This window comes from Etheostoma cragini, chromosome 3 (genome assembly GCF_013103735.1).
Source record: "Etheostoma cragini isolate CJK2018 chromosome 3, CSU_Ecrag_1.0, whole genome shotgun sequence".
Classification (NCBI taxonomy): domain Eukaryota; kingdom Metazoa; phylum Chordata; class Actinopteri; order Perciformes; family Percidae; genus Etheostoma; species Etheostoma cragini.
This window is the reverse complement of record NC_048409.1, coordinates 27,653,765-27,667,561: the sequence shown is the minus strand read 5'-3', so window position 1 is coordinate 27,667,561 and position 13,797 is coordinate 27,653,765. Positions and strand designations below refer to the sequence as shown.

Sequence of the window (13,797 nt, the reverse complement as noted above, 5' to 3'; positions counted from 1 at the left end):
CTCAAAGGGAGGAGAAAGGAGGGGAAGATGTGATAAAAAAGGTCAGAAAGAAAAGGATACAAGTACAAAAGAAATGAAGGGCTCAGAGAGGAGATAAGAAAAAACAACTGAGAGGATGAAGAGATTTAAGAGAAGCTCGGGGCTGTGAAGAGGACACTCGAGTCATTCCAGAGAGGGGAATAAAAACGTCTCACGCACACATCACACAGCCGAAGCAAGGCAGGCTCTAATGTGGGGGCAGGTGTAATGTTAGAATCGGTTATATACTATAAAAAAAGAACACAAAGAAATGAAAGTAACCAGGACTGAACAGCCGTTAGAAATATTCATCAGCTTTGTTTTTTTTTTTTTTAACCTTCTCACAGTACAGATCAGCCTGTAAGATCTGACTGGGGATTGTTTTTGACCGAGGATTTGACTTTCTGGCCACAGAAAAGGTCTGTTCCTTGTAAATTCTGGAGTGTGGTCTAGACCTGCTCCATCTGTAAAGCGTCTCGAGATAACGCTTGTTATGAATTGATACTATAAATAAATTGAATTGAATAGAAAAGGAAAACATCACTCGGGAGGTGCTCAGAGTGACTGACGATTCATGTCCACAGGGGACAGGAGGGACGGCGCTGCTCGACGGGTGTGCCTGTATCCGGACGCAGCAGTTGTCAATTTCTCTTTCATGACTAACGATCAACAGAGACACCATACACGCTACACCCTCCTACAACCCCCAGAACACTGTGCTGCACCTCACTGGACGAACGCTTTCACTCGCAGGCTGAGAAAAAACAAAATACTTCAAAGGACACTGGAATCTGTGCATTTTCATACGGTGCAATATTTAATATATTAACCATTCCATTTCATACGGTGCAATATTTAATATATTAACCATTCCATTTCATACGGTGCAATATTTATTAATTTGTTAATACTTATCTACTTTCACACAATGTGTATTCAAAAATAGTTCCCCCAAGATGGGTTTCTTAAAAACCATTTGAGGCGAGATACAAGCTAGGCAGCTGCTTAAGAATCCGAGACGTGATGCAGATGAAAAGTGGCCAACGGACCCCGAGACCCGCTGCAGCGCTACCAGAATGCATTGCACGGCCGCGTGGGTAGAAATGAATGGGAGGTGTGGAAATGACTGCCCCTGTGGACCAGAACCCTAACTACGTCTACATGCGTACTAATATTCAACCGTTAATCCGAATATGTCCATATTTTGAATTTGATACGAGTCATGTAAAGAGCATATTCAGGTTGGTTTTTGTTTGTTTTAGAGACATTCTTTCGACATGCGTACAGCGCATTTGGAACGTGCTCTGTGCGTTGTTCACAAACAGACTAGCAACAGTTGAGTGAGGGCTAATATTTGAGGGCAACAGTGAGGGCTGCAGGAGAGATGCACGCCCAACAGAATAGACCACAGTTCTGGTCAGAAGGAGAAACACACGTAATTCTAAACATTATCAAAGACTTACATGGATATCAACATGTTTTTGAATCTTCGCAAACGTACACAAACTACAATTGAATAATATTGATTAATTTAATAAGTAAATGAGAATTGTAACTTTTTTTCCAGGAGGCTGAGCTAGGTTTGGGAGTTTGGTTGTGGGTGCAGTTGTTATGCTTCAGAGAGACACACAATGCAATAAATTAAAACACACACACGCGCAATCAATTCAATCTCAGTGCCATGCTGCGGTCTAACCTGAGGCCCTGCCCCGAGACTCTGTACGAGAGTTACGCCCCCGGGCTGCAGAGAAGACACACACACACATTACACAGCGTGTAACTGACACACACATTACAGTACATGACTGACTGACTGACACACACACAGTACAGTGCATGACTGACACACACACACACACACACACACACACACACACACACACACACACACACACACACACACACACACACACACACACACACACACACACACACACACACACACACACACACACACACACACACACACACACACACACACACACACACACACACACATGATGTATTGTGGGGTAAAACTGGAACGACCTTTTTTAAAAGCTGTGGTATGTGAATATATTTCTGCATGCTGTGTATGCTGCGCCCTAAACAGTCTTGGAGTTGTGTTGATTTGCTATGACTGAAGCTCCTGTAGATTCAATGAGCCCATTTTTATTCATCTGTGATTCAATGAAGTGATTCTATTTTTTGAAACGTGACCTCACTGTATAAAATAAACCCGTTCTTGAGGATAATCACATCCTCATGAAACTTTGAGAATATCTTTCATATCCAAGCAAAAATTGGTTATGTAGCTGGAATATGGCTCATCATGATGTTGAATCAAGTCAGTGGTGATGTGTAACCCTACTCTAAACATGAAATGTTTCTTCTGCATCTGATCAAGTGGACGTCAAAACTAGAGCCCAACCGATAAAGGATTTCTAATACCGATACGAATATTTGGTTATTTAAAAATCTGATATGCCGATTTATACTTAAAAAACACGTTACAAAACAAACAGATTTCCCTAACATTAGTTATTCTTAGTTATTTATGAGTTCTCACTAAAATAATATGATAATAAAATTTGTTTTATTGTCACAACAGAACATCTAAATATATTAAAGTTGTTATAAATAAAATGTATAAAAATACAAACTTAAGATTCGAAACTTAAAGTCCAATAACAAAATAATTATCAGTGTTGCTAACAGGGACGTAAGAGAGCGCCCTCTGGTGGACAAACTATGCAAAGCCAACACTCATATCATGGTTGACGGCCTGTTTTTATTTTTTAAATATTCATTTATCAAATTTATTTATTTGTCAATATAATTGTTTTTCCTTTTTTTTTTAATCAGCCAATAGAAATGCTGATACCGATAGATCGGAAAATGCCTAATATCAGCCCGCCGAATTATCAATCGAGCTCTAGTCAAAGCTATAATTGAATATTTTATGATTGTTTAGCCCTGGAAAGATGTGACTTGAATTAAGAAAAAGGTCTTTGGTTATTTTTATGGCATTTTATTCTGTCAACTGATTTTCTCGGGACCCTACAGCAAAACTTCCCCAAAGAAACGCCTTAGTTTTTCATTTTTATTATCCTTTAAATTGTAATCATTCCAGACTGACGTATTGTTTCATTAAACCTCTAGGTGTACGTGTTTACATTTACATTACAAGCACCAAGCAAACAGCAGAAGGAGCGAGCAGCATTAGAGATTCAAAGCCACTTGAGGGACTTTGACTCGTGTCCTGGGACTACCCCAGACCCGCAGTCATTTATGTTATCATCCGGATGACTGACGGAAATTACCGACACGCATGAGCAGAACAGAGCAACGATAAAGCCGCTTCCACTGTAGAGAGACTAAATGGGTTTAACTGGCGTCAGGGTTAAATGTCAATTCACACAAAGACAGGGCTCTAAAAATGAAACTTTTAGTTTGAAAAACTTTTGTAATTGTGATTTACAAAGTAAAAAAACCCTATTTGTTTTCTCTAACTCCATGCTAATATAGCTTATGTGTTACATCTGCAGATCAGTTTAAAGCAGTTTAAGAGTAGAAGAGTAGCAGTTTCAGAGTAAAATGTAAGCACTTTTAAGGAACCTCAACCAAAAACATCTTAAAAATATAAATGCAACTGTGGAATATCACATTTACAGAAATTCTTTGATAGAAATCGATCAACTCAAAGTGTCCCTTTGTCTATGTTTATTGTTTACCAGCTGCTCAAATTAATTTTCTGTTTTAATCATGATTATTTAATGCTGGGTTAGTCTGATGTGAGAGGACAGGACATAAACAAATGACAACAGGATTGTTTCATTGTTTTAAATATTAAAATATTTTTTTGGTTTGCATGAGTGATTGTTTGGATGAAATACCTGATAATGTTATAAGAAAGCTCTGAGATATATACACATTACACACACTTATTTATTTATTTGTGGCGGGTTTCTAATGTCTGTGGCTGTTTATCCACTCGTTGTTTTTAATGAAAGACACTCAGCTGGGGTCCTCCTGAAAGCTCCTCTCAGATCAGCATCACCGCGACTTAAAAGGTTGATTTGTACTCCGGGGAACTACAGAGATCATTTACATAACGAGCTTAATCAACTGTCACTTAACGGCCCTAATTAGCTGATGTGTTTTTACGATGTGTGTCTATGTGACGACGTGTTGGTGCGACATCGTGTCAAATGATCAGAAACGTGGGATGGAGGTTGCCAGCTGTTGTGTAACCACAGCAACAGGCCGTGTGTGTGTGTGTGTGTGTGTGTGTGTGTGTGTGTGTGTGTGTGTGTGTGTGTGTGTGTGTTTGTGGACTTGCCTCTCCTGCTTCCTTGCTCTGGTGTGATGCCCTCTGAGGCCACATATGGGTCCTCCTTGAACCTGTGAAAAAAGCTGCAGGGTTAGAAAAACACGCACGCACACACACACGCACGCACGCACACACGCACTAACACACGCACACACGCACGCACACACACGCCCTTCTCGTCAGGCCTGTCAGTTGAAATAAAGACAAAACACTGTCTACCATTTGGAGGACGAATTCAGGTTCTTTACTTAAGTAAAATTACTAATACCACACAACTGATTATTTCAGTATGCATTAATCTGCTGATAGTTTTTTCCTATTAATCAGTTGTTTGGGTTGTAGAAATTGTGAAGGTTCATCACAATTACCCAAAGCAACACCTTCACAAGGTTATTAGTCCAAACCTCAACATTGTCACTAAAACATTACAATTATTAACATTAATAAAAAAGGAAAAGATGCAAATGTTCATGTCTGTAAGGCTGAAACTATGGAATGTTTTTACATTAAATCTGATGATAGTCGATGATACAGAAACGAGGCAGAAATATTTCAAATGTGATAGTTCACTGCTTTTCTTTGTTGTCTGATTGTAAACTAAATATGTCGGGGTATTGGACTGTTTATCAAATAAAATGGCAATTTGAATAAATCATCTTCTGCTTTGGGAAATTATAGCAGACACCATTCCTTTTCTTTTTAACAGACAAAACAATTTATCAATTACCCGAGAAAGTACCCCTATTAATTGATTAGAAAAAACAATGGTTAGTTGCAGCTCTAGATTAAGAAATCTAGTTTTTAAAAACACAGGCATGCAATGCCATGAGACACCCAAAAAATAATTAAACAGAAATTCTGCTCGACGCGCCTCCTCAGGCAAAAAAGATCTATCACAGAAATAAATTCAAATTGCAGATGAAATGTGATCTTTCTCACATGTTCTCCGTCTTCTGTGCGTCCCACTCTCGTCTCCACTGGCCTGTGGCGTTACGATGGCGTGCTAGTCTCTCCTCGTCAATCTGCTCGCGCTCCTTCTTCCAGCGCACGTACTCTGCTCTCTCCCGGCCGGTCATGGACATGGTCATGTCCATCGAGCCTTTCGGTCCGGGCCTTCGACTCTACAGAGACAGGAAGGGTCACAAAGATCGAAGAAAAATTGAACAATGCTAGAGGAGAACGAGTAAGAATGGTTAAACGCTTGGCTGTTAAACGCTTTTCTGGCATAAAACCTCGTTAAAGAACGGCACTACTCACGGTCCACTCTTTTTCCAGTTCAGCTCCTGTCTTCACGTTATCGAAGTCCAGTCCTCCCCAGTTTCGTACATGTCTCCTGCTGCCCTCCTTGCGGTCTATGTCTGGCGCTGGGCCAGAACGTCTCGGGTCGTCCAGGAAGTTTCGGATCGGCTTGTCTCCATCTGGCTAAGGAGAGGAATTGTAAATGTAAAGCTCAGTCACAATTAAATAGCTCCCTCTATGTTCCTTTTGAACAGAGCTTGCTATAATAAACATGTTGAAGTAAAGCCTACTGAGTTTCTCCCCAAAACATAATATCAACACTAAGATTTTGTACTTTTATTATGAAAAAAAAAACAGACCACACAAGTTCAGCAGATATTAAATCTGGGCCGACTTAATAAAAAAGGGATACAGTACATGACAGTTTAAAGTTTATCTTTAAAGCTGATTAACAGGGCGACAAATGAGATTCTAGGCATGAATCTGGGTGGTTTTGAAGAAATCTAAACCACCCAAAAATGTGCTAAAACACTAAAATAATAATGATTAAAAACAGGGACTCTCATACCCGCTGTCCTCTCTCATACTCTGCTATTTTCTCCATTTCTTCATTCATCTTCTCAATGTTCTGTCGTCTCTTCTCCTCCCATTCCTGTCCAAAATTAACAACAAAACAACAAGCTGCATCATTAATATTCACACTTTTATTCTTGTATTTGTATAATAATTCTCATGATGACCGTTTTTAACTGCTCTTTAATGTTTTATGTAAAGCACTTTGAATTGCCTTGTCGCTGAAAGGTGCTACGGTGCCTACGGACAACCCTGCGTTTTTTCCCCCCTAGTCCAGTGTTGCCGCTCCTGCTGCATCGCAAGCCTTTGCAAATGAATAAGGGCCGGGTTTTTTCATGCAGGACTATCGTTGGTTTAAACAAGGCCTTAATCAGAATCCACCTCTATCTCTACACAACAAGATATAGCAGAAGATGTGCATACAAATTCTAATTCTGCATTTGTGCAGTTTTACTGCGACTTCATATCAATAACGTTTAGTAGCTTAGTAAAGTAGTCAAGCTGCACTCACCTTGGACTTCCTGTCCATGCCACCTGGTGTCCCTCCTCCTTCTCCCCCTCCCCCTCCTCCTCCTCCTCCTCCTTCGCCTCCTCCTCTTGCTTCGCCTCCTCCTCTTGCTTCGCCTCCTCCTCTTCCTCTCCTTCCTCCTCTGCGTCCATGTGGTACTGACTCCCCTGGTTCTACATCTCTGGGTGTCCTGGGTTCCCACTCTCTTCTTTCATGGCGGCCTCCTCCTCCTCTCTGACTCCCCCGACTCATTCGTCCCGACCCCGTCCTCCTTGAGGGGCTGTGGCCGTCGCTGGGCCCACGGTGACCTTCATTTGGTTCTCTTCGGTGGTCATCATTTGGCTCTCCTCGCTGGTCATCATTGAGCCCTCCTCGCTGGACGTCACTGGGCCCTCGGGGGCCATGATTAGGTCTTTCTCGGTGGCCGTCGTTTGGCCCTCCTCCCCGGTGGCCGTCGTTTGGCCCTCCTCCCCGGTGGCCGTCGTTTGGCCCTCCTCCTCGGTGGCCGTCGTTTGGCCCTCCTCCTCGGTGGCCGTCGTTTGGCCCTCCTCCTCGGTGGCCGTCGTTTGGCTCTCCTCGGTGGCTGTCGTTTGTCCCTCCTCCTCGGTGGCCGTCGTTTGGCCCTCCTCCCCGGTGGCCGTCGTTTGGCCCTCCTCCTCGGTGGCCGTCGTTTGGCCCTCCTCCCCGGTGGCCGTCGTTTGGCCCTCCTCGGTGGCCGTCGTTTGGCCCTCCTCGGTGGCCGTCGCTCTCCTCTGAAGTCTTCCGGCCGCGAGGCACTCCAGATTTCCTGTCACTCACAACTCTCTTGTCCTGCAGGAAACACACAGTACTTATAGTGAGGACAGAAGGTTTGTGTCGTAGTTACTGAGGACAATATTATAATCATTTCAGTCAGCGTGCGGAGCAGGAGGTCTTAACATGACGGCCATTATTTTATATAAATAAATGTTTTTTTTCCTATCCATCTATAAATTGCAGGAACGTCTGCCAGTGTGTGTGATATGCTCATATCTCTCGAACTATTAGTCCGATGGATCTTAAACTTGACAGGTGTCTTGCTACAGGCATGCGTAAGTGCAGTGGCAAGTTTGACATTGGTTGGATTAGAAATGCAAAAGATATTGTTAAATATTTATCAATAAAAGAAGCACATAGGCTTCTGCCGCTGGTCACTCCCCCTCTCACACTGCTGAGCAGAGCAGAGACAGAAAGCAGCAAAGCTTCGACAGCTAAAATGTGAAATACTTTGGACTGTCATTGACTCTGAATAAACAAACGACAATTCCCGAATTTAAGGACGTTTCAAAATCCCACACATGCAAACACAACCAGCTACAGACAGGCAGACAGACTGTGATCCCACTAAGAGGCAGGCTACCAGACCCGGTTTCTGAGTCCCATTGTTGTCCATGTTTGGGAGTCGGGTCTGGCTGCAGCCTGGAGACCTCATGTCTCATGGCTCTTGTCTCCATCCCGGCTGGTGTTGTCCCCTAGCTTGGACTTTTCAAAAGAAAAGCTTGTGTCTGGTCCTCTGTTTTCATACTTTGGTGTTTTGGATGTTTTTGAACTAAACAATATGGCAATTATGCTAATGTATATAATTATTCTTTCAGCAGATGTCTTAGCTACAACATGATGGCGCTAGCAAAGCCGTTTTGAAGGCACTATGCTTTTCCATGTCTACAAAAAGCCAAAAGTTGCTGGGAGCTGCAGACTATCCTCAGCACTTCTAACCAGAGGCAAAACATAAAGTAATCTCGGAGATTATTCCTTCGCAGCATTGTGCAATGCAAGAATATCTCAGAGCTAAACCCGGGAGACAGCACGTTTAAGACTCACCCCGGTTTAATTAAGTCTACATGGTAACTAATAACATTAACATCGCCAATATGCTCCCGCGTATCAAATCCCCTACTTCACCGTTAAATGTCGAGCTTTTAAACCTGTATGGAAATATATTATATTTCTTAACGATCCAACACAACACCGTCTCTCTCTCTCTCTCTCTCCGCATGCATGTTTGTCTTAAGCAAGGGAATTTAGCCGGCAAAACAAGTATTCCTGTACTAAATTTACCCATCAATCTGAAGAATTGTTGCCATATAAAGAGTCAAAAGGCATAATCAGGGCTATGGATTATGCAAAACTACAACATTATGATCTCCGAGAGCGAGACAGCAACAGGCAGCGATAGCTTATCAGTTTTTCGAGGAGCTCTTTAAGCTTTTGGATCAGGAGACTGTTGTCATGCATTGGAAAAGGTTTAACAGACTAATTCACTGAATTTGCCCTTTTGCAATTCAAATATCCATTCAGACTGGTGCACATGTGGTGGTAGGACCATCTTTGTCTTGTAACCTTTGCAGCTTGAACACCGGGGGCCTGCAGTCCTCAGCGGGCATTTTTGAGGCAATCTGGACCTCAGCAGGAGTCAACAGCACGGTTACACCACCAACCCTGTAGGACTTGATTAGCAACTGTCCTGCTGCAGGAAGCAAATTAAAAACCTGCAACAAGTTCTGATTGCTACGGTCATCATCCCCTTTAGGCTCTAGTTATTTACAGCAGCCTAGTTTCATCATATGTATGAATTGACAATGTGAAAGGTGTCTTTCGTATTGACAGATCATTCAGAATCATCAGAATCTGCAGCTCCTCTTTACAGAGCTAGCTCACTGTTTAAAACACCTGTTCTGGTTTCCTCTCACAGCATTGTGATGCCACTGTACGCATCCTAATAAAATCTCAGTTGACTGAAGGGTCACCGGCTGATGATTTGAATATTCATCTTTCAGTGGTTAGCCCTACCACTGGTTAGAAGTGGGTAATGTAGTCTAAAGCTCACAGCAACTTTAAAACTATATAGTGTGTGGCGTTTGTTTGATATTTAGTGTTGGCAAATAGCTTTTTATTGTGTTTCCTCTTAGCAAAAAACAGACGTGGAAAGTCGTACCGACGTTTTTTTGTCAACCTTATTCCACAAAACAATCACAATGTAACTTTCAGATTTCCGCCCATGCACAATCAAGGAAGCCAACGTTGGAAGCAGGAAGAGAGTTCTCCCAAAAGTCTATGTGTGCTTCTTTTACCGATATACTGTATATTTAACGATATCTTTTGCATTTCTAATCCAAACAACGTCAAACTTGGCACTGCACTTACTCGTGCCCGTACTTGGTACTTGGTACGGAACCAAGTCTGAAATCTAGAGACACACACTCCCACGTTCCTGTAATTTATAGATAGAGAGATGCGGTACATTATAACAGATGGAGTGAGACTTAATTGCATAGTTATCAAACATAAAGAGTTGGATAAACAGATATCTGCTTGGTTTGTGTACTTTATGTTTATATGTTTTTACAGCTTTGTATTTTAAGTCTGTGAAAACGTTGTTAATATTTGCCTTGTTGAATATCACTTTTGACTGTTGCTTTAACAGAATTCTCCTACAGTTTTTGCAGTTTTATCTAAGTATCTATTATTAATTTTACGCATGAGCCCAATGATGTTGCCTTTAATTAATAACTCTGTAATTAATCTCTCACATTAACGTGCTTGTGTGTATTAATTAATATATGTCTAACACAAAACTGCCAGCCTTCACATGTAACACAAGAGTGGGCACAAGAAGCGGGCCGAGGACTGACGGAGTGCATGATGGGTAGAGCGGCAGGCGTGTGGTTGGTAAACAGATAAACAGAGTAATGAGAATCTGTCAGTTGTCTCTTCAGTCTGCAGGATCATCACAAACCAGATTAAGAGGTTAGCTTTTCTACAGCCAGGAAAACAACACCCAGTGATGGAAAGATGCATCACAGCACTCGTACAACGGATATTCACTTAGGGCTGGGCCATATGGAACACAAATCATAGCTCTATTTTTAGGCTAAGGAAACACAATGTATACATATATACATACATATATATGTGTGTCATGGTATTTCCTAAGTGAGCTAAATGTTCAGTTGTAAGTCAAAGCCACATAGCAGACACACCGTTGTCAATACTGCCGGTAAAGTGAAAGGCATTACGCCCGGAAAACATTGGCTTAAACCTTACAACGTATATTGCAGCCATAGACTGTATCAAAAGCATTGCAGCACGGTCTTTCCATTTCTGCTCAACATGAGAGGCTTTACTGTGTTTTGCTGTCATTTACGGACCCTCTGCTTTCTCTCCTCTCCGTTGATGTATTCCTCAGACAGTCCAGAAAGCTCTATTGTCAATAAAGTAAAAAAAATAAATAAAATGTTTGCCACTTATGCCGAGGGCAGACGCTTGGCAGCCCAGCGGTGTTAGCGGCTGAGCAGGCAGAGAGGGCGACTCGGCAGTCCGTTAACTTGTTGTTCTCTCCAAAATAACCAATATCGAGCAGTCCCTGGTGTTGGACGCTGTTGTGAGTGAGTGAGTGAGTGAGTGAGTGAGTGAGTGAGTGAGTGAGTGAGTGAGTGAGCCGGACAGACGCAGCAGAAGAGTGTTGGCGGGGTAACGCAGAGTGTGAGAGGGCGACGCACAGGCACGGCTTTATAGAGGAAAACGGTCACGTACCGTCAGATCAAACCATATGGATATAAACGGAACTGCATCATCGTACATACATCGTGTCTTACCCCCGACGGCTTTGAAAGGTCTACTATCACAGTGAAGTTTTCCTTCTCCGTCTTCCTCCTGTCCGTCTCTGGCTCGTGGGGACGGGGTTTCCGAGGTGTTGTCACGGCGATGCCCTCCTGCTCTGCTCTCTTCTTGTCTTCCTCTATTTCCTGTTGAGATCCGTGGGACAGAATGAGTGAGATGAGACAACAGCCGCGTTGCTAAATCTAAACTCCGGACTGCATTCTGAACAGGTATTTCAATCCGCGTGTTCAAACTAGGGTTGCAAAAATTCTGAAATTTTCCTGGCAAATTGATTGGAATAAAATAGAAATATAGAGGTTATCTCCTCAAGCTGTATTTAACTCGCAGATATGTTTGTTTGTTTGTTTCTCGCAGAGAAATACAAACAACCCTTTTACTATCATAAGCAGATAGTAATTGGAAATCATTCTACTAAAAACAAAAACCAACAATTAAGTTGAGGTGACCTTAAAAATATAGAAAAAGTTGTTTACTGCGCTGGTGTTAACATTGTCGCATGCAACTACATGCTAACGGCAGTAAAATATGTGATCTTTGATGCCAGTGTTGTGACTTCTCCCCAATTCCGGGTCCCATTATTCCTAAACATTCCCGGTCATGTAGTATTTGATTAAACAGCCTTTATCTGCAATTATTGACTGTGTAAGTGTTGTTACACTCTATTAGTATGCTCTGTTAACTACAGCAGCTACATGCTAACGGCAGTAAATGTTGCTTCGGGGTCATAGTTGAAATGACAATAAAACACAGCAGAGTTGAGTTGAGGGTCTGTCTGTGAACGGTAGGCGTGGATTGGGAGCGGATTCTCGGAGCAGCGAAGCAAGTGCAGTCTGGAATTTGGTGTCTTTCATCCACATGAGCCAAAAACACATTTTCTGGATTTTCTCTGCCTAAAAGGCACCTATTTAGAAAGAGATTTCACATTTCTACTATATATGTGACCGAATTTAAAGATATATTCATCTTTCCAAAGGTTAAATATCATTTAACCGTTTTACTCTTTTTTATTTTTTATTCAATAAATGCAACAACTTTCCAAAACTCAATGTGAAACCGTGCTAAATAATTGGGATTTTTCCATAAACGAGCAGCCCTACACGATGAAGTTGAACACAATGCGTGTTATTGTACAGTAAAGTTCCTCCGTACCTGATACCTCTTGACCAGAGCTTCATTCTTCTTTCTCAGAGCTTCGATTCGTTTGTCTAACTCTGCATCCTTCTCCTCTTTGGTCTTAAGATCCACCGCTGAAGACTGGCACAGAGAGGAGGAGGAGGAGGAGGAGGAGGAGGAGTTAGGAGAGCAAAGACATGTTTAGGAGGACGATTTGTCCTTAATGAAGTACTAGGAAAATAAAGACAATAATGTTGTGTTTACAGTTTTTAATCTCTCTCCCTCTTGCTCACCATAGCTGCCGGTGACTTGTCTTCAGACACAGGTGTCTGGCTGCTTGTTCCTCCTGTGGCGAGGAGGATGAAGATGATGAAGATGATGCTGCAGTGAAAACCAGTCAAGGATTAGTCCATTAGTTACTTACATTTTTTTTTTTTTAAGTCTACCCTCCACTATTGTCCCTTCACTTGGATGTTTTGAGCTTTACTTGTTGTTTTTTGACGTCCATCTGCTGATAGGGTGGAGGTTTATCTGAGCTCGTTTCCACAGTTTGAGTTGTTGAACTCAGGAAGGAGGTACAGGGTTCCTCTGTGCAAATATAACAGGTAGAAGCACTCATATGTTCCTCTCGCAGTTAAGCTCATTAATCAGCAGCAAATTTTTTAATGTATATCTGTGACTGAATGCCAAATGTAAGGCCAATTATGCGTGTTGTGGAAACTTGAAGACTACACAGTGAATTAACTATTCAGTGAAACAGGAAAGATAGGAAGGTTAAAGCTAATCACAAGTTAGGTTTCTGTCAGAGGTGTGTGTGTGTGTGTGTGTGTCTGTTTGTTACAAGAACCCAAATGAATAAATCCTTCTGTAAGCGTATTAGAGCCGCAGCCAGAATATAAGATACCTGAGTCACGGAACAAGCCGCCATGACGCACAACACACACTTGTCCGGGACATTAAACCATTAATGAACTTCCACAACATAGTTATAATGCTCTATTTTGTTTTTTACTCTGCTGGGAAGTAATGTAAGCACAAAGAGCCATGTCTGCTCCGATACAAAGCGCCAAACCGCCACGGTGGAAACACACCACCGACACACACAAACACAGAGGAATACACATTTAGAGGCGTCCAAGCGACACTTTGCACATATTACCTGTGTAAGGGGAGTCGTAACGACAGTAAAGAGCAAAGTTTGGACTCGTTACTCTATTCCAACTCCTGCGCCCGTCTTCAACATTGTGGTCGGCTTCCGGTATGCTGCTTCTTCGTCTTGTGGTGTTATGGGGGGTTGCTAAATCGGTGCCGACACTTACCGCCACCTACTGTACGGGAGGCGTCTTAAATTCATGAAAAAGTCTGGTTTTTGCTGTCTTTCATGGGACCATTGAGC

At 42.2% G+C, this 13,797-nt stretch overlaps 1 protein-coding gene across 5 annotated transcripts in view; it reads right to left on the bottom strand.

Annotated features, from left to right (window-relative positions):
* ccdc9 (coiled-coil domain containing 9) overlaps positions 1-13,696 on the bottom strand; it is a 23,543-nt gene extending 9,847 nt beyond the window's left edge. Inside the window, exons 1-10 of one of the 5 annotated variants that reach the window (XM_034867547.1) lie at positions 13,561-13,696; positions 12,695-12,773; positions 12,438-12,542; positions 11,264-11,413; positions 7,184-7,460; positions 6,654-6,958; positions 6,138-6,221; positions 5,588-5,752; positions 5,270-5,451; positions 4,340-4,401 (exon numbers count right to left, since the gene is read on the bottom strand). In XM_034867547.1, the coding sequence (XP_034723438.1) occupies positions 4,340-4,401; positions 5,270-5,451; positions 5,588-5,752; positions 6,138-6,221; positions 6,654-6,958; positions 7,184-7,460; positions 11,264-11,413; positions 12,438-12,542; positions 12,695-12,697 (1,333 nt within the window). In that variant the 5' untranslated portion in view covers positions 12,698-12,773; positions 13,561-13,696. Of the gene's footprint in view, positions 1-4,339; positions 4,402-5,269; positions 5,452-5,587; positions 5,753-6,137; positions 6,222-6,653; positions 7,461-11,263; positions 11,414-12,437; positions 12,543-12,694; positions 12,783-13,560 lie in introns of all 5 variants that reach the window. The other 4 variants (XM_034867546.1, XM_034867543.1, XM_034867545.1 and 1 more) reach the window with 4 other exon arrangements.
* Between the last annotated feature and the right edge of the window lie 101 nt (positions 13,697-13,797).